Consider the following 23,772-nt stretch of genomic DNA (forward strand, 5'->3'; position numbering starts at 1 on the left):
AAAGGAAGTACATTTCTTCAGGTAGCCGACAATTTTGTGGTAGTCTGTATGAATGATCAGTGCAGATTTGCTCTAAGAAAAATGTATTTTTTACGTTAAGAAATATTTACACAGGAGATATTACAAATACCATTTACTGAACAAAAAAGGGAAAAATATTTACAATTACTGTCTACGTGTTTGTTGAGTATTAATTGTTACTGCATTATGGTTGAGTCCTCCACAGTAACAGCACAAGGGCGACACCCCGTGTGCAGTTAACTGAATTGCATTAGATTGACAGTTTACATTACAACCATGCACTTGAAGTTAACATACTAGCCTAACACTTTTGCAGTTAATTCAATATTTATTAATGTTATAATGTTCACATTTGTGTTGAATCCGTTTTTGAGAGATTTCCTTTCAGAAGTGCGATCGTTTTGGATAAGGTGGTTTGTGTTTCTGAGGAACTGCTCTACCTCAACTAACAGGAACTGATCACTTTCATGATATGCTGTTTGTGGCAAGACCAGATGAGGGGATAAAAGAAAATCTAAAAGGAAAGTAACTATAATTCCTTTTAGACATGTGCATAATAGTGAAACAATAAAATATTACTATCCTTAGGCAAAAGTCATACCAGCTCTATATTGTTGGATTATCTCTTGAACCTCTTAAATGCACCATATTCCGTATTATGGTTATATGTTAAATCTGATACATTTTTCTTCATTCTAACTTTATTATCTTATTGACAGTAAGTAGGATAGGACTGAAGAGGTTTCATCAGAAAACTGAAGTGGAAAATCTGAAGTGAGATCTGCACCTAACACTGTAGGCCTGCATTAATTTATTACATTAGGACATGCGTGTTGTTTGTATTCATATGTATATGCTGTCTAAACTGATAAGAAGTATTTATTATACTTACATTCTGACCTTTGGCACAGCGTGTTAACAGGGACATTTGAAGGCAGCACCAATATATTGAAGAAGGCGGGATTATGTGTCGTTACGACGAAAGAATCCAATCAGAGGCCAGCTTTTCACATAGTAACCCCAATCAGCGAATAGGGACTGGCTGGTTGCGAAGGTAGTGGTCGTGGTGGTGTACTGGAAGAAGCAAGTGTTTCCTCTGGGCTTGTTTGCTGCAAGGTTTAGTAAAAACATTTTACTCGTGTATCTGTCAGGTTAGGCGCCGAACTTATCGGCGTTTGATCCTTTTGTTATGCATTATTTGGTTTCTGCATGCTAATTTTGCAATCTAGCTTGGCAGGTGAATCTAAATCTGTCTGAAAGCATATTTGAATATAATAGGGACACGAAATTACGATGCCATCCCCGATGGAGGGATCTTCCAGAGAAGGTGACCTGTTTACTGTGAAACACGAGCTGAAAAATGGTAAGTTAGCTGGGAGCCGGTAAAACTCAATGCTGTGAATTTCATTCGATATTTATGTTTTGGAGACACGTGTCGGAGCGAGAAAAATGTTAGCTGGGCTAGCTTAGGGGACGCAACTGTCACTGTCAGTGATCGTTTGTAGTAAGCACTAACATCAACGTTACACAAGTTCAAACATGGCAGAGGAAAGCTAACATCCGACTGTCATTACTACTTATAACGTTACCGCGAACTCAAACTAACGTTATCTGACCATATTATTACGGCGAGCTAGCGGCTAGCGTTTGTTATAAACCGAACTCAAGAAGGGAAATAACATTAGCTTAAGCTAGTTGTCAGCGTGTAACTAGGTTAAAACAGAGCATCGATGAAGATTTCACTAAGTTAATGCTTTTGTCAGCGCCTTAACTTATTTTGCTAGGTTTTCCTGCTGTTGCCTGTGTGCGACTGTTATTGCTGTCACAGCTAACTTCTACTCAGTCAAAAAAGGCAGAGCCAGCTGCAGTGATGTCAAGTCCAACACGCTAATGTTAGCCTATAGTTTCATTCTGCATATTACACAATAGTTACCTGTAACCTTAGCTACAGCTGTTTCTTCTAACAGTGCATGCAATGACATATTAATCTCCTAACCAGCCTGGTTAACTTTATACTACTAAGCCTCATCCCTAAAAGGGTAATCTACAGAAGGACAGTATAGGGTGAGTTCACTAAGAATTTACAGTAAATCTAGGCAGGATTCACAAATATTTATAACAGAGATTTTAATGTTAGTGTTAGAAAGAGGGTCTCTGTGAAGAAGACTGCTTAGTGAAGTTGGACAGTGGACAACTAGGTTATAGTGACACAGCGCTCCTGTTCAGGCTCCAACATGACTATGCTGCACCCCGATTATTGCCCTGCCCTAAAAATGCAGTCTGTCTAGTTGTCACTTTTTTTCCCTGTGTGTTTCATTTAACACAGTGAAACTTATGGCTACTTTGAATCCATGCTGTTATATTTTGTCTGTGGAGATCTTAGTCCAGAACAACCACACAGTTCTCCAAGCTAATATGTCAATATCAGTTGTCATTGCACCTCCCTGTCTTTCTGTTGGAGATCAAGGGAGAGCTGTACTAAATGTGGCTATGTTATCACAAATGAGTAACTATGCTTGTGCGGGCAATTGCACAATAGAAAGTATTCTTGCTCGTCCGGGGCTTGTATTAGATGTTGGGTCTTTAACAACAATCGCTCAGGAAAAGTTTAACAGATCAGCTTTTTTTTAAAGTTTTTAAATTAATTAATTTATTCATTTATTTAATTTCCCTCCAATAAAGCAAAGGGATTCCTAGGACACCTCTGTTAGGCTATTAATAAACACCAAAATCAAACTGGGCCTTGGCAGGGTAAGCTTGACAAGGGTGTTATGCAACCTGAATCGCTGACCTTAAATTTGAAGGACAGCTTTGTTGTTCTGAAATGATACAGTGTGCGCTCAAATTGCCTAACAGTTGCAGCATTTTGTCTTGTGTGTAACTGGAGAAGCAGAGGAAAAGATGAAATCAGCCGCTTTAATTGCTCAGTACCCTATTTTCAGAGTGTGAGACAGAAGGAATGTGTTCACTACAATGGACATGCATGTCTAAGAGTGTGCCATGCTCAGTCAGCTGTACTGGGAGACCATGATTTAGTGAGACACAGGGAGTCACAGACAGTGTGTGCTGAATTCAGTGAAGATCCTTAATGGAAGATAATGACCTTTTGCTGGTTAATTTAGCGAGTTTGCTTGCAGTGGAAGGGAGGATTATTTTGTAGTGCTGCATATTTAGGAGACAGGAAGAGCAAATGTGTTTTTGTAACACTTGTTTACATGGAGGAAGTTTGGTAATCATGCATGTGTTATTTGCGGTCATTTTTTTTACCGTAATGGTGAAGTGAAATCACCATAACAATGTTACCAGTCTGTTGTTGTTGGTGTTTTGTTGTCTCTTGTTTAAATTGGCTGGTTCTTCATTTGAAAGCCCAATTCTCCAGCTTTTAAACCTTTTCATTAAGTCTCAGTTAAGTCACATAGTAAAGTGCATCAGAATTCAAAACTTGACCCCAATCTACAAAACAAGTGTACCAAAAAATGTCTACTGGTAGCCATGCAATGTTGATAACTCAACAGTAGTTAAAAACAAATTAAGATTTGTTTTGTTGATTAATAGTAGATAAGAGGAGAATTTTTTACTCATAGTCCTTTATTTCATCACCAATAGAGCACACGAGCATGGTGGTTAACAAACCATCTTTAATCCTTATTATTTAAGACTGGGAACAGATATATTATAGAGCTGTGGGGTAAAGATCGGACCAGAAATTAGACCCTTCAGTTTTCTATTACAATGTGTATCCACAGTTTGTGCTTCTTTGAATCTTAGGTATCTTGACTTTAGTATCTAATCTTTAGCCATTAATAGTTATTTCTAGGTACTGAAAAATGCCAGGTGGGAGCTTCATAGTGCAACTGCATACAGTCAGGGTGTGAGTATAGTAAATATAAACAGGGATGCACTATGGGAAGCACTGAGACATTTGCTGAACATTGGTATTAGCCTATATTAGCCTGATTAACTGGTACTGGGATATTGCTAAACAAAATCGCATTTGCAAATGTCAGTGCCCGATATTTATGTGTTATATCAGTTTTGCACTGGCCTGCCTGTTTCCCTGGAACAAAAGGGAGAATAAAAAACACAACAAAAACCAAATGAAAAATGAAAAATAGTCATATCCAGAATTTCAGAGCATCCTTAAATATAAAGTTTTTCTTGTAGTAAGCGTTAAGTGATCTTTCAGTGCTAATAAACTTTACCTTATGTGATTTAATTGCTTTGGAGAAATCTTAAAAATATAATTTCACTGACAATTACTTTTAATGCCAAATATACAGTATGAATATATTTTAAAGTGTCTGTGTATATTGACAATCAAGCCATCTTTATTATTTCAAGTATTCACTATAAATATATTAATATTTTTATTTTTACTTTGACTTCAGCCAACCTGACGGGCCACGTAGAGAGGGTGGGGATAGAAAACTTTGAGCTATTAAAGGTGCTGGGTACTGGAGGTAAGTGCAGTGTTACTTTCCTTTAATGTAAACTTGAACATTCAGAAATTTGTTTGCACGCCACTCTGTCATCCAACAAAAGTGTGTTTTTGGAATGCTAAGCGTGTCGAACTAGCCTTTTCTGTTTACCCACCTTCATTGAACTTTGCCCTGTCTGTGATTATTTTACTGCCAGCATATGGAAAGGTGTTCCTCGTGAGAAAAGTCAGTGGCCATGATGCAGGAAAGCTTTATGCCATGAAGGTTTTGAAGAAGGCCACTATTGTACAGAAGGCCAAGACTGCAGAACACACGCGGACCGAGCGGCAGGTGTTGGAGCACATTCGCCAGTCTCCATTCCTTGTCACACTTCACTATGCCTTCCAAACAGACACCAAGCTGCACCTCATTCTTGGTGAGGATATTTGATAATAATTTTTTAAAGTTTAAGACAAATTCAGATTTTAAATTGTTACATCAAAGATTTAAGGCCTATGGCGACTGTCTGAACCCAGTGAAAAAAAAACACATTTTTAACAGCTAAATATATTAATGTACGCAGAGAATAAAAATTGTCTTTCCTTGTAGGGACATTAACCAACTTACATAACAAACATGATGTTTTCCATTATAGATTATGTAAATGGTGGGGAGCTCTTCACGCACTTGGTGCAGAGGGTGCGGTTTAAGGAGCAAGAAGTAGCCCTGTATAGCGGAGAGATTGTCTTGGCACTAGAACATCTACACGAGGTGACCTTCAGGTTTAGCTCAACAATAAACAGTAGCGCTTCTTCCGTCCTTTATGCTTAACCTGTGTTTCATTTTCTTGTTCCAGCTTGGGATTGTCTATCGGGACCTTAAACTTGAGAATATTCTACTAGATTCAAATGGTCACATAGTTCTCACAGATTTTGGCCTTAGTAAAGAATTTGATCAGGTACAGTTTGCCTTTATGTGTTTAAACCTCTCAAACCTTTTCTATTCTCATAATACATTTTAGCTAATAAAACCCCCAAAAAGACATTTTGCTTTTTCTTTAATGCCCTCAAAAACCTGACTGTGAAGTCATATTTTTACTTTAAATAGTGTGGGTTTGGGTATTTCACATTAGAGATATTTTTTCATAAATATAGAGAAATAACCACTTCCTCATTACAAATTCAGAGAAATATTAGGATGCAGTGTTTGTTAGGGTAGAGTATTTTATATGTACTCTATGTCATATTTGTCTTACGAAATGTTTGCTTTTGTTTATAAAAATAGGCTGAAAGAGCTTTCTCTGTCTGTGGCACCATTGAATATATGGCTCCAGAAATTGTGGAAGGAGGAGAGTCTGGGCATGACAAGGTAAATTCTAGTTTCATGTCATTGCCTGTTTGATCAAATCATGTTGCACACTCTCCAGTGAGAAGTCACGGTTAGGTGCTTTCATGCATTCCAGGCGGTGGACTGGTGGAGCCTCGGCGTGCTGATGTATGAGCTTTTGACTGGTGGGTCGCCCTTCACTGTTGATGGAGATGAGAACTCGCACACGGACATTGCCAAGTATGAATTCTCCTTGATCATCAGCCTCAGCTTGCAGCTATATTTCAGTTATAATCAGTCTATAATGCTGTGGGCTATTTCTCTCGCACATCACAGGAGGATTGCCAAAAAAGATCCTCCTTTCCCTAAAGACATGGGACCACTGGCCAAAGACCTAATCCAGCGACTCCTCATTAAAGATCCAAAGAAGAGATTAGGGTCGGGGCCTAATGGAGCGGAGAATGTAAAGAAACACCCATTTTACCAGGTGGATTTCATTGCCTGTCTTGTAATAGTCACGATATTTAATATAACTAATGGACTGAGATGTCATTGTTTTGTGCTGAGTATTTCTACATGTTTTTCTTTTAACTCGCATTAGAAAATTAACTGGGAGGACTTGGCAGCCAAGAAGGTGCCTGCGCCGTTCAAGCCAGTGATTCGGGATGAGCTGGACGTCAGCAACTTTGCAGACGAGTTCACAGAGATGGACCCCACCTACTCTCCTGCAGCTCTGCCTCAGAACTGTGACCGCATCTTCCAGGTGGGAGGGAAGGAAGACATCTTAGACAAGCAGACTGTGTTTTGTTGTGACTCATGCTGCTGTTGTTTGCAGACAGGAATATTTCTTTGTGCTCCTTGCAGGTCATCGCACAGGACACCGTTTATCGGCATTTGTTTAGAGCCCGTGTTTGTCTGGGCTTTGGTAGCAGGCAGTGTGAAATGTTGACACGGATGAAAAATCGCATTATACATTATCTGCTTTTTGTCTGTGACTATATTTGACATACTTCACAGCAATTGAAGTAATCAAGTGAAGTTTTGAATGTCCTCAAAAGGTTGCTGTAAGTCAACATGAGTCTGTCTGTGTGCATTGGTATTCAAATTGACTAAAGGGTCTTTTATTGAAGTAATTGCTGCCATATGCAGCTCTTATTGAAGTAACAGATGTGAATGACTATTTTTGATGTAGCTTTGAACCATAATATGGCCCACAACTCCATGCCAGCTGATGGCTGTCTGATGTATTGCATGAAATTTCAACTCTGATTGCCTTCTGGATCCTTGAGCATGCTAGATCAATAGATCCATTAGCGGGCTTCTCTCATGGAATAAAAGGTTACACTTTGAGAGCATCACCACGTCTGTCTCGGTTACGCCTTCAGTCTTTGATTGCCAACTTCATCTTGGCTTTTTTCGCTCTCAGCTGCCATTCATGTAGTCTGAAATTTTGTGGTCTTTATAATTTGCAAGCCTAGCAATCTCTGCGATAACGACAGCAATCCCAGTTTTAAACCGTGCACTTGCTCCCCCGCCGTGCCGCACAAAACAAAATTAAAATTGCATTAAGAGCGCCAAGATGTAATTTCACAGCAGAGCAATCAAATATTCAAGCCCGGCAATTTAGGGCATCTCATTCATTCAACACCCATCCTTCCGTCCATCCATTGCTGTCACTACATATCACACAGCTGTGTGTGTGCCGGTGTAAAAGAGAGAGGGAGAGATTAATGCCAGCTCAAAGCTCTGTGCTCCCCACAGCTGGAATTAAGCAGGCAGCGCTCCACAATGACAGGCCTAACAATAGGAACAGCTGGACAGCCACTGTCAGTCACACATGAACAGAATTGGGCTTATTGTTGAGCTGACAGGCTGGTTTTGATAGATTCAAAGAAAACTACGCAAATTTTTATTTTAAGGGACTCTATTTTTCTGTGGCAGTGGAGGAAGTTTCCTTTTCTCCTGCCCTAGTCCATCTCTCGCTTTATGTCTTAGTAAAATGTAAACACCTAGGGCTCTTGTGTTTTTATTTGCAGGGTTACTCTTTTATGGCCCCCTCCATCCTGTTCAAGAGGAATGTGGTGATGGATGACCCTGTCCAGCTGTGTGGGGGTTCTGAAAAGCCAGGCTCAGCTGCGGTGGCCCGCAGCGCCATGATGAAGGTAAAATGAATGGACTTGGTTCTCCGAGCACAAACACACTTAAGCTAATGGATGCTGTCACAGACAGATGAGAATTTTTCCTTCCTTTCCATTCCACTTGAACTTTATTTTTCTTCTGTGCTAGTTTTGCTGCACTCACGTTCAGTTTCAGGCTTAATCCTGTTTATTTAACGGCGTTTGTTCGTGAATACACTTGCGTGTCTTTGCAGCATAATGCTTTTTGAAAAGGTAGCAGTGCATTACTTTTTGTGCACTCAGTTAGCTTAAAGCTTTCTCACCAACATCCTGGGAAACTGAGCTGTTTTGCAAACCTTAGCATTTTCTATTTATTATGAGATTAGTCATAATGGTGAAAGGTATTGTAATTATTTATCTTAGTCCTTTTCAGTTTGCTGCTTCAATAATCCAAGAAAACGGAGGGAAAAACAAGAAATTGGGCTTTTAAATTGTATCTAAACAATGAAGGAAATTAGTGGTTTAACTAGCTGGCTTTTCTTTTCTAAAGTTTCCACTGGGTGCACATTATAGGTTTTAAACCAGATTCTGGTTAGCAAACAGGAAGCTTATTAACGGTATTTCTGTCTTATCATGTGACGATCTTAACTCTTTTAGTTCAGATCTAAAGTCGAGACTTTCAGTGCTATTTTTTTTAAAGTACCTCGTCACATTTGTATTTCTTCTTTTCGATTTTGCATGTGAAGTGTACAGGGTTGGTGTGGTGATATACTTAAAAACAACCCTTTGTGTAGCATAAAACTAGAACGAGAGAACAATTATTATGAACATTATTATCGGTGAAAAGAGGGATAGCTTTGGGGATTCTAGCTGTAATTGAATCAGGATTTTTAATATAAATTCTGAATACAACCTCCAGAAAAGGCTTGACTAAAAGAATGGGAATAGAAAGAATGAAGAATGTCAAGTGTACCAAGTATTCTCTGTAGAAAACTGAAAGCAACTAAGGCCCTGAGATAATACTCAGATAATTGGCAAATTAATTTGGTCATAAGTAATGTAGGAACTTGCAAAATCTCTACTTTAATTCTACGAACAAACATCCTATATCAGGCTATAATATTTAATGTGAATTTTATTTGCGTGGTAATAAAATATACACATAATTCTTACTTTTTGTGATTATTTTTATGCGTATTTGCAGGACTCGCCTTTCTATATGAGTTATGAGATGGACCTGAAAGAAAGTGCTCTGGGGGAGGGTAGCTTCTCGATCTGCAGACGGTGCACACACAAGAAGACTGGGCAGAAATATGCAGTCAAGATTGTCAGCAAGAGGTACGAGTTCACTGGGTGCACACATGTGTTTGTCAACTCAGATGCTTTTGGCTCTGTCTTTTGTTTATAGATTTACTGGATCAGTTGGACCGCCACCCTCCTCCACTCCCCTGCTCAGCCAAGTCTGAAGCCAGTCTGAGAAGACTAATAAATGTTAAACTAACAAAGGCCGAATAATGTCATAATTCGACCTGATTACATATTTTCCTGATTTTTCCCTATCAAAAATCCAGGTTATATAAGTAGATCACTTGGTTGTTTTTACTGCCACGTCCTATAAAATCCCATGTATGCTTACAATACACTCCTCCACAGTTTGGCACCCAGTATTATAGTTCTGATTATAGTTGACATTAGGACCGATGCAAGGCAAACCCATGTCCAGTATTTTCTAGCTCTTCATTGGTTAGAGCAAAACTGCCCTAAAAATATTTTGGAAATTCCCCTAAAGTAAATAAAAGAAACCTAATTCAACACAGTCTGCTGTTAGTGATTTGTGATGATATTTTCCAGTGTGCTCTGGGTTATAAAAGGATCTTTTTTTTTATACTGTGTTGTGCGTGTTATAACAAAACGTTAACGCGGTACAACTAATAGTGTTGTAATATGTGTAAATGTTTTGTCTTTTTTAAAAAAGAAAATCTTAGCATATTGTGCTCCTAAACACGTAATGCAAAAGTAGGAAAATGTTCCACTTCTCCAGTGTGTGTATTTGTGACTGCCTTTGCTGTAGGATGGAGGCCCAGACTCAGCGGGAAATAGCAGCCCTGAAGCTCTGCGACGGTCACCCTAACATTGTCAAGTTACATGAAATTTACCACGATCAGGTAAAGATACTTGCATCCGTTACATTTGCCTCCATAAATTCTGTTTTCCATAGCTCTCTGCCTAGTCTGTGGGGACTGCAGCCTTATTAAGTCGAGGAAATGGAACAAGGCAGATTAATGGGGATGTTGGTAGCCCTCTGGGTGTTTCTTTATCTCTTTGCATATTGTTTCATGAACATCTCACACTGTGCTCAATATTTCGCCTCAGATTTATTTCTAAACTGCAGCTGCACAAACATCCATTTTTCGCCACTGAATAGTAACAACCTAGATTCACTTGTTTTGCTAATCGAGCCGCACACTTAACCCAAACTAAGCGCGCATATGTTCTAAATGTAGCTTACCCCCGGTATATGGAAGGTGTGACCGTGTGTGTGACTGTGTACAGCTTCATTAGCCTCGGTCCTTCATGCCCAGGAGCACCACTTTAGTCCTGATGAGCTCAGTGGGGTTATTACTGTACCTCACAGGTCTGTGACCCAGATCAAAGCAGCGCTGCCTCACCCGCCTCAGCTGAGTCCTGTCTTTGTTCCCTAGATCCTGCGCTAATGAGAAGCTCAACCCCGCTGCTCTGGCACATCATTCTCCTGCCACTTTGTTTGGCCCCTTTCATTTTTACTTAATACCAATGTGGTTTAATGTCACCATCATGAGATCAAGGATGGGGTTTATTTGTGTTTGTTTCTGTTTATTACGCAATAGGAAAATTACAGTTTAATATTTCACACATCACTTTTCAGTTGTTTTCAATGTGCTGTTCAAGCTTTGAAAGCAAGATTGATGATACTTTAGGAAAGAGAAACTTTCCAATATTTATTTAATTGCCAAACATTTAAGAGTGTTTGTGCATACCGAGCTAATTCAAGGGTTGTTAAAGAATATAGGTTAAGAGTGGGTGTAACAGATGTAACCTTATCCTGTATGTGTTTGCTGTAGCTTCACACATACCTGGTTCTGGAGCTGCTTGGTGGAGGGGAGTTGCTGGAGAGAATCCGCCGGAAGCAACATTTCAGTGAAACGGAGGCCAGCCGGATCATGCGCAAACTGGTGTCTGCTGTCAGTCACATGCATGACGTAGGAGTTGTGCACAGGGATCTTAAACCGGAGGTATTGGAGAGCTACTCAGCCAAGCTATTGCCAGAGATTTCTTTCTGTCCAAGCACAGTTTGTGTCTTTGTGATGAATGCAGGCTGGCTGGATCGTACGCTTCTGAAACAGAATTACTGTGTTTTTCTGAACTTTGTATGATCTGTCCTTCTGTCGTTCTCACTCTGCTATTTTCTACAAAACAAGAGTAAAATTGTTTGACCCCAACGTGGGTCACAAGTACCTGGTCAGTCATGATGTACAATTTACTACTTGAGTGAACCAGTTCTGCTGAGCTGAGAAAAATGATTGCTGTGCGTGTCTCAAATTGCTTTGTAGAACCTGCTCTTCACAGATGAGAGTGAGAACTCTGAGATAAAAATCATAGACTTTGGCTTCGCTCGACTGAAACCACCAGACAATCAGCTCCTAAAGACTCCCTGCTTCACCCTGCAGTATGCTGCACCAGAGATACTCAAATATGATGGCTATGATGAGTCCTGTGACCTGTGGAGTCTAGGGGTCATCCTGGTGAGTGGAGCAGCCACGCTCAGGTTAAATCAAAGCACTATTAATTTGACCGAGGATCATTGATTATTCAGGAATCGGGGAGAGAACAACGAGCAAATCTGAGTTTTTGAATGGTGAACAAGCTGTTTATGCTAACATTACCATTTACACTATATGAATGATAGATTGTAGTGCATTTATTGATGTTCATGTGGTAAACCTAGGCATGTTGCATTGTTGGTGGGGTTGAGTTGGCTGGAAATGGAAGGGTATTGGATCTTTAAGATACTTTAAATCCTGACTTAAGCCTTTAATTTGAATTCTATTAACCTGTTCTATTATTAATATTTTAGGTACAATTGTTAATTACAGTTATAGCTGATTATATAATTAATCTTTTTTTATGATTATATAATTAATAGATTAGTAGGCCTTCTTTTTTTATAGATCAGTACATTTTAATGGCCATGTTCAGAGCATCGGATTGCATGCCGACCACTGTGTAGTAGGGTAATGCACTAACATGGATCAGTTCCTCATGCAGCTCCACTTAAGAAGATCCATGCCAAACCTTTCATCCTTAGTAGTATCTGTTATCCAAAGAATGGTTGGCTGTTCATAGGTGTGGTGCTTTTTCGTAAAAAAGTCAGAATATAAATTCCAGGGTATATTAGTGCGTTAAATTATTTTGCTTGTTGAAATGCTATATTCTTGGCAAGTAAAATTTCATGTAGCAGTCAACTCAAAGACATTATGAAAGTATTGCTCTGTACATGAAAGGTAGATTTTTGATGAAACTCATGGCTCTCACAGGTTGTAATAGAACTAAATAACAGATCATTGATTAGCCCTATTCAGGAGCATCCTTCTTTGTGACTTAACGCCATCACTTTCCACAATGCTCCAGGAAAGTGACCTGATTATATAAATGTATAATTTACACAAATCTTTTCAGAACCCACATCCCCACTTTAAAGCTTGTCTAAAAATGCTTTTGACTGAAGTGTTTCTATAACCAAATAAATGTTTAATCAGAAGCTTCATATACTCTTGATTTGCACATCTTATCCAGTTTGAGGATTAAACATTTGACGCAGGCCACTCTGATTAAGCAATCAGCTGTTATTTTAACTGATTTTGGTAGTAGTTTAGGCTAATCTGTTTTGGATGATATTCATCTCCTCTTGTTCAGCGGTACAAACTTCAGCATCCTGTGGTGAGCTGACACAGTTTAACGCTCACCACAAAAAGAAGCAAAACCTGCCCCACTCTTAGACCTGGTAAAGGCTATGCGGATATGTCATCCTCATTCAACTTTTTTTTGCATGGAGGAGAAGAATTAAAAGGAGAGGTAGACAGGATAAGGAAAGGACACATAGTTGAGAGAAAGATTTCTGTAGTTGGCCAGTCATCCGTACAGAGCCATGGCTCTATGTTTAAGTGCTGCTTCCCACCGTCGCCCCCTGGGGGGATATGGGTGTAGTGTGCCTCTTGGAGTTTTGATGGAATGGCTACTGACATGCTTTGTGCACAATGCCCTGGAAGCCAACTGAGTTGAGATATAGAGGGAGAGAGAAAGAGAAATCACAGCACAACAGAGCCTTTGCTGCCAAAAGGGTTGTTCCCAACTACTGTCATTTTAATGAGAAATATGAGGGCAGATGCATTCAGGCCAAGGTGAGAGAATCCTGTTCATTCAGTTGAGCACAAACCGCTCTTCTGTTGAGTACTAGTTCAGCCATGGTCAACAGCTTGCAGCATAACAATGGAAAAATGTGGACAGTCGTGATCGGTCAAGGGCGCTTTTAAAACATGTTATTTTAACAGTAAATGTGTTTAAACACTTACGCCTAGTTACTTAACCAGCTTATTGAAGGTAGTGTGGCACTGACAAAAACGAGCACGTAGTGTTTTTTCATCCGCAGCTGTTGTATAAAGTGTATAAATTCGATTTTCACTAGAGATACCTGATTTCTGAGGACAAAGGCATTAGAGATTTAAATGGAGAAAAAAGATAGTTGGGATGTTTTAGAAGATGTAAATTAAAAAACAAAACAAAACGCAATGCAGTTATTCATAAAACATATAGCACATATAAAGATAAAAGAAAAATGTCAAACCGCTTAAAATATCTGTTCATTTAAAATTTAATGACAGCATGTTCAAAAGGCCAGTTAGGGTCCTTGAATGTTTTACTACAGAGCCACACTGATCTGTGCAGAATGGGGTTTGATGTTGTGTTGCTAGAATAGCCAAGATCTTCCCTGAAAAAGAGGTTTTCCTGATGAGAGCATTTGTCGCTACCAAACCTGTATACATAATCAGCATTAATGGTGCCTTTACACATGTCTGTGTAGCTAATTCTATATGCACTATTGCTCGCAATTATCACAGATGTTGGTTTTAAATAGTGTGTTGTGTAGTTTGCAGAACGCAGCATCCATGAGTCTCAAAGAGATGTTCAGATTTTTCATATTTACTGTGAAAAAATTAGTTTAGTGACAGTGCACTCTCTCTTTCAAGATTATATTGTCCTTTCAGTTTTATTTAGACCTTATATAATCTTCAAAATCATTGGATTATTGTGATATTTTGGTGATATACATTTTACACAGCATTCCAGTTCCTGGAAATCAAGGTTGCACAGTGTGTTGTACTGAAAACAGAAAATAATGGAGTCGTTATTAACTTTGCAGTAAAGCTTTTCACAAAAACACTGCTTAGCTACACACTACTGTTCAAGTTTTGACACAGTTGTGCTATCTGTGCTACCCAATTTTGTCAAACTAGCAGATTTCACATTTAATTCTATTTTATTTATACAGCACCAAATCACATCAACAGTCACCTCAAGGCACTTTATATTGTAAGTTAAGACCCTACAATAATACAGAGAAAATTCCAGCAATCAGACCCCTTTTAAGAAAGCACTTGGTGACAGTGGGAAGCAAAACCTCTCTTTTAATAGGAAGTAGGTGTCAGAGGTGCGTCTACACTTTGTGGCGAGCTATGGTTGAGTCACCGCAGTTTGATGATGTGGCAGCTAATGTTAATAATTTAATTAATTGGGTCACCAACAGTTGGCCTTACTCCAAGACTTTTCTCAACAATGTGACAAAAACCTAAATAAACCTCGCTCTCTCTTTAAAGTCTATAACTGAAAAGCTAAGAGAGAGCTGTTATAAGCTGGTAAGCCAGTCTAAATGTGACTGTATTGTAAAAATTGCATTGAGATCTCTAAATCATCTTTTTTTAAAATTTTTTTTATATATGTTTATGTTCATAGCAGATTGCATGGTCTTCCTTTGTTTGCAGTACACCATGCTGTCCGGCCAGGTGCCTTTTCAGTGCCAGGAGAAGAGCCTGACCCACACCAGTGCTGAAGAGATTATGCGCAAAATCAAACAGGGAGACTTCTCTTTTCAAGGAGAGGCCTGGAGAAACGTGTCCCAGCAAGCTAAGGACCTCATACAAGGTGAGGGGAAAAAACTGGCTCATTTTCTTTTGAATAGCTTGAGCTTCAGTTTCTTTTTTTCCCATTAAAAACATAGAAACATAGTGCACTAAATTGGCAAAATTCCACTTAAATAGTACTACAAATTTTAGGATATGGTTATAAAAGTGAGTAGTGTTAGCTTGCAGCTCCAAGACTTCTGTTATCGTTAGAATCTTTGTTCCAGGTTAATTTTTTCAGAATAAAATATCGACTTTCAAAATAAAGTAGTCCAGAGCAGGAGGTATGAACTGTTTTTGTGAAATTGGAAATTAGTTAAATAAATAAAATGAGGTTTATGCAATAGCTTCGACTCGTGTTTAGGGCAGATTTTGATGGTGCTGGTAGAGTCTCGAAAAAGAAATGGTATGATGCACAAATGGACAAGTAGTGCTCCATTAGTGCAATGTCAGTAAGTGATGACGTGTTTTGGATGAACTTTCTACTCACAAAGTAGCTTTCAGAGATCAAGTTTCCTAAAGAGGAAATAACTTCCTGCCTGTGTCTCACCTTTTCTCACCTGGATTAAGAGCGTTAAAGGTAATTATCTGCATCTTGTTCCTGCAGAGCTGCTGACGGTCGACCCTAACAAGAGGATTAAGATGTGTGGCCTCCGTTACAACGCCTGGCTCCAGGACGACAGCCAGTTGTCCTCCAACCCACTTATGACCCCAGACATTCTCGGATCCTCCACTGCCTCTGTCCACACTTGTGTCAAAGCTACTTTTAATGTATGAAATGTTCAGAAGGGTGCTAATGTTAGATAGTAGGTCAGAACGTTCCAACCTAGTGTAAAATTTGGGTTGTGTAGCTTCTGCTAAGTGTCAACCGGCTGTTATTAATAGAGATGGAGACCACATTATATTAACCGTATTGTGGGGAGATTAATTCAAACAAATGCTAAAGATATTAGTAATTTAAAATGCATCAAAAGGCACTTTGATACTGCAAGAAAGCGCAGATGCTACTTTTTGTCTTACTTGAGGTTGGATTTGTGTGGTTATTGCGATTCATCAAAATGCTGAATGGATATTAATGTGACTAATGATATAATTATGTGACCTGGGTTTTGGCCAAATATTGAAGGGATCTGAAACGTAAGATCCCTTGAAAAGAGATAAGAGCAGTGCATTTCTTGGAAACTAAAATTTATAGAAAGTCTAACCAAACTTCTGTTTTGTACTCGCAGGCATTTAACAAATGTAAGCGGGAAGGGTTCCGCCTCCAGACGGTGGACAAGGCGCCTCTAGCCAAGAGGAGGAAGATGAAAAAAACAAGTACCAGCACAGAGACCCGCAGCAGTTCCAGCGAGAGCACCCATTCCTCCTCCTCCTCCTCCCAGTCACAGGAGAAGACTTTTCAAGAGGGAGACCCCAATCGACAGCACTCTAACATCACTCCTGTCATCACCCCTGTCAACACACCGGTGCCCTCCGGAACAGATTCTGGGCACCAGCCAGCACCTCCAGCCTTTCCCTTTTCAGAAGGACAGTAAGACAGCCTGAGGAGAATCCTATTCAGACAGTTGGGTCTGAAAAAAGAAGAAGAAGTTTGGCTTGGACTAGTATAGAGACATCCTTCTTCTTTCTCTCTGCCTCTGGCTCAATTGCATGGATGTCAGCACGTCTCTAGAACCAAGCATGCAGCAGGAGCAGCACTGTCACCTCTATATCAATCAATCAATCAATCAATCAATCAATCAATCAATCAATCATCACTAGCAATAGCCTATCCTATCTTTTGCTCTGACTTTCTCACACAGACTATCAATCAGGGACTGGACCAGGAAGAAGTGTCACCAGTGTCCTAAAAGAAAAGGGCTGCCCTACTGCCCCCGGTCCAGAAAATGGAGAGACATCTTCAGTCTCGTCATTAAATCACAACATCTGTCCTCTCCTTTTCTGTCTTTGTCCGAGTTTTTAGAGATTTAAAGGGAAAGTCAGCGTTTACACCACGGATGCTTTGTAATTTCTGTCAAAAGGAGAGAGAAACAAAAGGCCACATGCCAGAGGATAATCTTACGTCTCTGCTATACGGAGCAGCTTATTTATATGTGAATTTTGCAGACTGAAATTTATTTATGATAAGCTATATTATTAACTTATTTATGGTTCATTATGATCTGAAAAGAAATAATGGATACAGTGAGACTAAAAAAAGAAGATATTTTGTGTATGTGTGTGTGTGTGTGTTTTCCTATCAGCTCAAAAAACTTTCCATATAGTCAAATGGTCTTTCATATATCTTTCTAGTTAAACACATCAAAGAGTCTAGTAGGTCAGTTTTAGTTTGTTTTGTATACATCGTAAGAGTCAAAGTCATGAAACCAGAGTTCTTTATAGGTACTGCTAATTATTTAAGGTGAATTTTAAGATTGATATTTGTTTAGTGGCTTAAAAAAATATTTCCTGATTCATATAAAAGATGAAAATGTGTGCACATCTCTTTGTAAGAACCAAATGTGGATGTAGTATGTTCAGCCAAATCTGTGATTTTATCATTGTATGGCGAGTACCGCTGCCTGAGGCAGTGCAACCTGACTAGAACAGCTATATTTAGACTTTTTTTTGTCTCTTATGTGGGAGTATGGCTACTGCCGGACAGCATTGCTGCTGTTCCATGTGGTCTGATCCTGAAGTCAGTATTTAGCCCAGCAGTAGAGACCTAATTGTCTCATTATCACTACAACCAATTGGATTGAGCAGAATGTCCCAAATGGAAAATGAAGATCAGCTTAGCGTAAGGGTTGAATGCGTCAAGTAGTTTGAGATTTGAGCCTTCTTGGAACCAAGATGCCTGAGGGCAGTTTCAAGTGACCTCTTTTTTTTTTTCTTTTAGATTAAAAAATATTAATTAAAGGAAGGCTTATGTGCCAAACTGCATTTGAATGGTAATGTTTGCGTTTAAAGACGGTCAGACACTAGGACATTTGGAGACAATGTAGAGCAAAAGTAGCCCCGTTTTGTCTTCAGTCATAAAACTACTGCAAAATGCCTAACTTTGATGATTACAAGTTGTTGAGCACAAACTAGGGATGCACTGATTGATTATATTAGCCAAATGTTGGTATCTGGCTGTTGTGGGCCTTGTTGACTCATTTCAGCAATTAAAAATGTCTGATGTGCGAATCATATCAGTGTTTAACTGGCTTATTGTTCAAGGATAGTGTGATGAAGCGTTGAAAGACTTCAAGTTCAGTTATGCTTATTTATAGTGAAGATTTCTTTGCTTCCCTGGAACAGAAGGTGGAATAAGTACGGGAAAAAAACACATCAGAATTTGCCAGTCGGCCCAGAACTTAACAATCAGCGCATCCCTACCACATGCTTCTTTTTACTATTGATGCCGTCCTTGCTCTATTTACCATGTTGTACTGCATGACTGAAAAGGTGATCTTTGCACTGTGTGACAGCTCGCACTTTGAGGCAGATATCTTGTTAGTATTAGGTCCCCAGTGCATGATATGACCCGAAACATCAACCACTTCCTTTATTTGCCTTTGTGGGCTTTTTTGGGGGGCAGATTCTTACTTGATTTAATGTGAGTTTGTTTACTTGCTTAACCGATTTTCAATTCGGGACTTTTACTGTTTAAAATTGTGATGGATGTACCAAAACCCCTCGTTACAGTAGCCTAAATATTGTAATATCCCAGTGTTACAATTCTGGTGTTAGTTGGGATAGTTAGGGGGAAAAAATGCCATGCTCTGTTAACTGTTTTTTTTTTTTTTTTTTTAAAATTGTGTCTTTGTCTGTTTCCATTGTAATAACTGAAATACTGTATTTTGCTGTTGTGTGGGGTACTTGGTGATCCGTATGTGAAGCTACCTAGAATCAGATCCTCCTGCTCAGCCAGGATACAGATTTTCAGTTGGACTACTGTGTGCATTTAAACACACGCTGTCATCCTCTTCCATTTTTACTCTGAATCAGAACCAAAGCATTAACTTCAAGGTAGCTGCTTTAAGCTGCATGAGACATTACCTTTCATGCAAATATGCAAAGAAATGCTTCATATATCACATTTTCTGTTTGTTCGGATTTCTTTTTCTTGGTCCATTCAATGAACGATATTTTTTAGTACAGATGATTTTTTTAACAGCACACAATGTGTTTTCTTCAGCGATTCTTTATGGAATCAATAATATCAATACCCAGCACATTATCATGCTTAAATCTATGCATCTCTTTTACACTTTTGTGTTGCTTGTTTTGCCATTTCACAAAGACCTCATTGAATGGGTTTAAGCAGAGTGCTTAAAATGTTGTAACAAAATTTCTATACATTGATCGTCTACAACACCAAATATTGTGTAATGTCCACCTTGTGCCAGAAGAAACAACTCTGACATGTTGCAGAACAGACATGAGATGCTGTTAGTTTCTGGGACCGGACAGATGGACTGCTGTCAGTCATTTTGGAGACCAGTTTAAGACCTTGGGCTCTTGCTCATGTTTTTTGTGTAATTTTTGTGGTGTGGCAATGTGCACTGTCCTGCTGGGAAAAGCAGTTATTTTGGTGGGAAGCGTACGGCGAAGGAACATCCACACGAATGGCGCGATCCAAGGTTTCTCAGCAGAACATTGCAGAGAGTGTTTTTAATGTTGTGGCTGATCAGTGTGTACTGTACTTTTACTCCCATAACGTCAGCCACTGTAGAAATGGAACAGATGGAAAAGATTCCCAGTATGAAAAAGCTGGAATCCTTGGAGCTAAACACTACAAAGCTCTCGTCTAACTTAGTTCGCATGAGTTCCCCGTTGCTGCCTCATTAAGCCTCTTTTCTTTTGTTTGGGTGTATTAATAGCTCAAGTGGAGGAAGAGGAAGAGTGTCCTATATTGAGCTCCCCTCTGGGAGCCAGGCTCTATTAGCTGATGTGCTGAAGTGCTGTTTGTTCCAAAGAAAATACCGTACTCTACTCACTGCCTCTGTGGGACCCAGTTCACTTTCTTTGTAGGGAAAATAACAGTGCAGCACAGGAAAGGGTTGGTTTAGTATCAACATCTCTTGGGGCTGATTTCCAAACTAGGCTTTCCTTCTTTTGATGAACATCTTGTTCATTGTGCCACCACGAGGAAGAGAGACAGAGGGAGGCCGGTTCTTACTTTAGGCCTTGTTGCCTTTGATACATGATGTTGTCAGTTCCCTGAAATTTTAACGAAAGTTCCTTTTCTGCCTACAGTGCTTCCTCGTTTCTAAGCCTGAAAGCGTCACACCTAATGATGCTAAACCTTTTTAGCATTTTTCCAACACTTAATTAGAGGGCTGGTAGTTTGAATTGTTTTGTGTAAACCAGCGACTGCTGTTGTACATTTTAGTCAGAGAAATTGGCTTGGGATGTTGCGGTGTGCTTTTAGTGCTCCGGTCCATGAAGCCACGCATGGGATTAAGACACTAAGAGCAGCGTTGAGTGACATCTTGTACTGATTCTCAGTATGGTGCTCTTGTGCATGTGTTGTTTGTGAACGTCGAACATTTTGGACACACCTTGCAGCTAGTGTGGTTCTTTTTTGTCAACATTAAGGACGTGAACAGTACTGTGCAAGAGTCTTGAGCCAAGCTTCATTTCTCTATATTTTGCCAGGATAATTGGAAATATGTGCAGTGAATTATCGGACACATGGAAACTTACTTGGAAATACAGTATATAAGCAAAATCAGAGTTTGTACAAAATGTTTCATTGTATGATCTTTCTTGTATGATCTTACCACATTAACAGTGTGTTTGGGGATCATTGTCATGCTGAAACTTGAAACCAGTGCCGATAAGATGCTTTTTGTTTTTGCATGGTGGATAAAATCTGATGCTACTTTTCTGCATTCATGATTCCATCAGTTTTGAAAAGATCGCCAACACCACTTGCTGAAATCAAACCCAAAACAATGACTGAACCTTCACTGTGTTTTACAGATGGCTGTAAAGACTGTTGTACCTCTCTCCTGACTTCCAAAATGTTAAAATTTGGATTCATCACTCCATAAGACCTTCCCACTTATTTTTAGTCCAGTACTTGTATAGTTGACACACCTCAGTCTTTTCTCCCAGTTTCCCTCCTTTAAGAGTGGTTTCTTTAGTCACTATTCATTTGAGATCATTTCTAATGATCAACTAAAGGACCAGATGTCTATCTCAGGTCCTGTGTTAGGTCTTTGTTGGATTTTTCTTTTTTCTTGTCTAAAAAATGAATGAAAAAGCAGCCAGTGTCCACAGACCAACTTTTAGAAAGATTACAGAACTTTTGCTCTAGAAAATGTTAAAAAAGTTAAAAGAAAGTATGTTTCCTTGGAAGCAAAATACAAAGAAGTGATGGGTGACTCAAGACATTTGGATTGGTCACTGCCGTATGTATGGAGCTGTCCAAGGTGCTGAAGTGCTCAAACTATCAGTTGTTTGAGAGAAGTGTAATAGTGTGATCCTTTAAAATGAGCAGGCATACATGATTGTTAAGTGGCTCAACTAATCCACAGAAAAAGTGCTTCAAAACAAACAAAATCTCCCGCTATGGCTAATGATAAGTATATTTATTGATACAATTTAGAGCACTTCCAAGTAAGGCAGAGCTTTCATCAGTCATGAGTCAGGTGTAGCAGCTTTGATCAAGAGCGAGAAAAGAAAGTGAATGGATAAAATGTCCAGCTTTGCTATGCTTCTGTGTTGTAGATGTTTATATCAAAGTCTAAAATACTTCAATCAGTGTCTGAACATGTAATCTCTGCGTGGCAAAAGCTCAGACTTCAGACCGCTCTAAATTCTTGTTTTTTTTTGTTTTTGTTTTGGTCTATCGGTCTTTGAACCTGACATTTTATGATGTCAGTGAGATCAGATATCCCAGATATGGGCAGCCAATCAACAGAAAGTTGTCTTAAAGGGAGCGGGAAGGGAGAAAAGCTCAGTATATGATAAAAAAAGAGATTAATTTGAAAGGTGAATCATGCAAAGGCACCCTGGTAGTGTCCACAAATGGCACTACTGAGATAAAAATGACCTAATACGCTCCACTTTGGATACAAATAATGTAATTAATAATGTTAAATAACATCCAGAATCATTTTAGCCAGGAAATGAAATATGTGAACTTTTTTTTGTTTTAATTTGGGACTATATACTAACAGTTACTTTGATTAAAAGTATTCAACTACTACTACACTGATATCTCTGGGGCAGTGACAGCCATATGTATATATACCCCCCTTACAGTTCAGCCTTTTTAAAAGCAAGTGGTCAGCTACAAAGTGGCCTTGCTGAGCTACACTTACCTGCATGAGGACGTGTTCTCTTGCGTTAATTTATTTGACTCAGCAAGTGTTGCTCTATGTAAAGTTGGTAACAGATATTAATGCTTCCACATCCATGGGTTGTAAGGAATGTAAAGGCATCATCCTCATCATCGTCGTCATCATCATTTTCGTCACCAGTGCAGCCATCATGCATGTGCTGATGTTGCTTGATTCCTGTCAATCTTTCTGTTCTTATCAAAACTTGTCCAAACGTACTGTAGCAGTGAATCCCTTTGAGATTGGTCAATAGTAAACTGGTTTAAAACACAACATCAAGCTTTAAGGGCAAAACTTTGCACTTACATGTTGATTTAGTCACGCATATGTTGCAGGAAAAATGTCCTGTTTTGTGCAGGTTCAAATGTTTCTCATATTTCTGTTTCTCTTGATGGTTGTTGTCAGATAATTCTAAGATAAAATAAACCTCAGCAGTAGTACTTTTTAGATACGGCGAGGAGACACCATGTGCATACATGCTTCTTAAGGCACTGTGAAAATCATCCTTCAGGACTTTTGGGCACACCGTCGATAGTATGAGGGGGGAAAAAAACCTCGATTTGCTTCAATAAATGCTTTACGTGCTAGCTGAAGACATGTGTATGTTTGATAATCTGATACCAGTAATGAGTCTTTTAATAGATCCTCTGCTTCATTGTATTTTTAAGTGTTTACGTCATTAATGAAGATATTTTGTGATACCAGGATTTGTGTGTATGAGTTGTCAAAAAGACAATAAATGTACGATTTCCTGTTCATTTGATGATTTTTATTTTAATAAATTAGGTGTGAACATGTCATGTGGACAAGGGTTTTAAAAATATGTGAGACGACAGCCACCAGATGGCAGTGTTTAATAAAGTTTAACCAGAAGAGCAGTTTACTGTTCAATAAGCCTTTAGAAACAAGTAGAAAATTATGTTTAGCATATATTATCTTAAAGATTGCTATAATAAATTGTTTCTTCAAGGTTGTTTAAATCACCACCAGATGTAAGTTTTATGCCCATAATTAACATTATTGATAATTACCAAAATGATTTTGTATATTTCTTTAATGGTTAATTCACCAGTTAAGCTCTTAATATGAAGTGAATTTTCAAATTTATTGTTTCCCAAAAACAAAAACATAAAAATAGTAAAGCACATTATTATATATTTTTTTAAAGGGGTTGAAAATTAAGATTGATTCATTTCTGAGTACAGTGTTCTGTCTTAGATTTAGGCATAAAAACAAGAATTTAATTTATTTGCCTCATAAATAACAATATAGTTTTTACTTTTAAAAACGCATTTGATGGATTTAAAATAGTAATAATTGTGTTTTCTTGCATTTATTACAGTTTGTCTTTTAAATTTGT

General features: G+C 38.8%; 1 protein-coding gene across 2 annotated transcripts; it reads left to right on the forward strand.

Annotated features, from left to right (window-relative positions):
• The first annotated feature begins 1,071 nt into the window (after nucleotides 1–1,071).
• Nucleotides 1,072–23,220, forward strand: rps6ka5 (ribosomal protein S6 kinase, polypeptide 5). 2 transcript variants are annotated; one of them, XM_063500117.1, is made up of 18 exons: nucleotides 1,072–1,137; nucleotides 1,300–1,384; nucleotides 4,410–4,481; nucleotides 4,657–4,875; nucleotides 5,095–5,210; nucleotides 5,296–5,397; nucleotides 5,724–5,807; nucleotides 5,902–6,005; nucleotides 6,102–6,252; nucleotides 6,367–6,528; nucleotides 7,802–7,927; nucleotides 9,087–9,220; nucleotides 9,954–10,047; nucleotides 10,984–11,154; nucleotides 11,473–11,664; nucleotides 14,959–15,118; nucleotides 15,704–15,867; nucleotides 16,326–23,220. In XM_063500117.1, the coding sequence occupies exons 2-18, from the start codon at nucleotides 1,315–1,317 to the stop codon at nucleotides 16,629–16,631; spliced, it is 2,427 nt and encodes an 808-aa protein (XP_063356187.1). In that variant the 5' UTR covers nucleotides 1,072–1,137; nucleotides 1,300–1,314; the 3' UTR covers nucleotides 16,632–23,220. The 2 variants fall into 2 exon arrangements, with proteins under 2 accessions (XP_063356187.1, XP_063356186.1); XM_063500116.1 differs by having other exon boundaries at nucleotides 1,081–1,384.
• Nucleotides 23,221–23,772: the final 552 nt, after the last annotated feature.

The sequence above is a fragment of the Pelmatolapia mariae genome, linkage group LG16_19 (assembly GCF_036321145.2).
Source record: "Pelmatolapia mariae isolate MD_Pm_ZW linkage group LG16_19, Pm_UMD_F_2, whole genome shotgun sequence".
In the NCBI taxonomy this organism is placed as follows: Eukaryota; Metazoa; Chordata; class Actinopteri; order Cichliformes; family Cichlidae; genus Pelmatolapia; species Pelmatolapia mariae.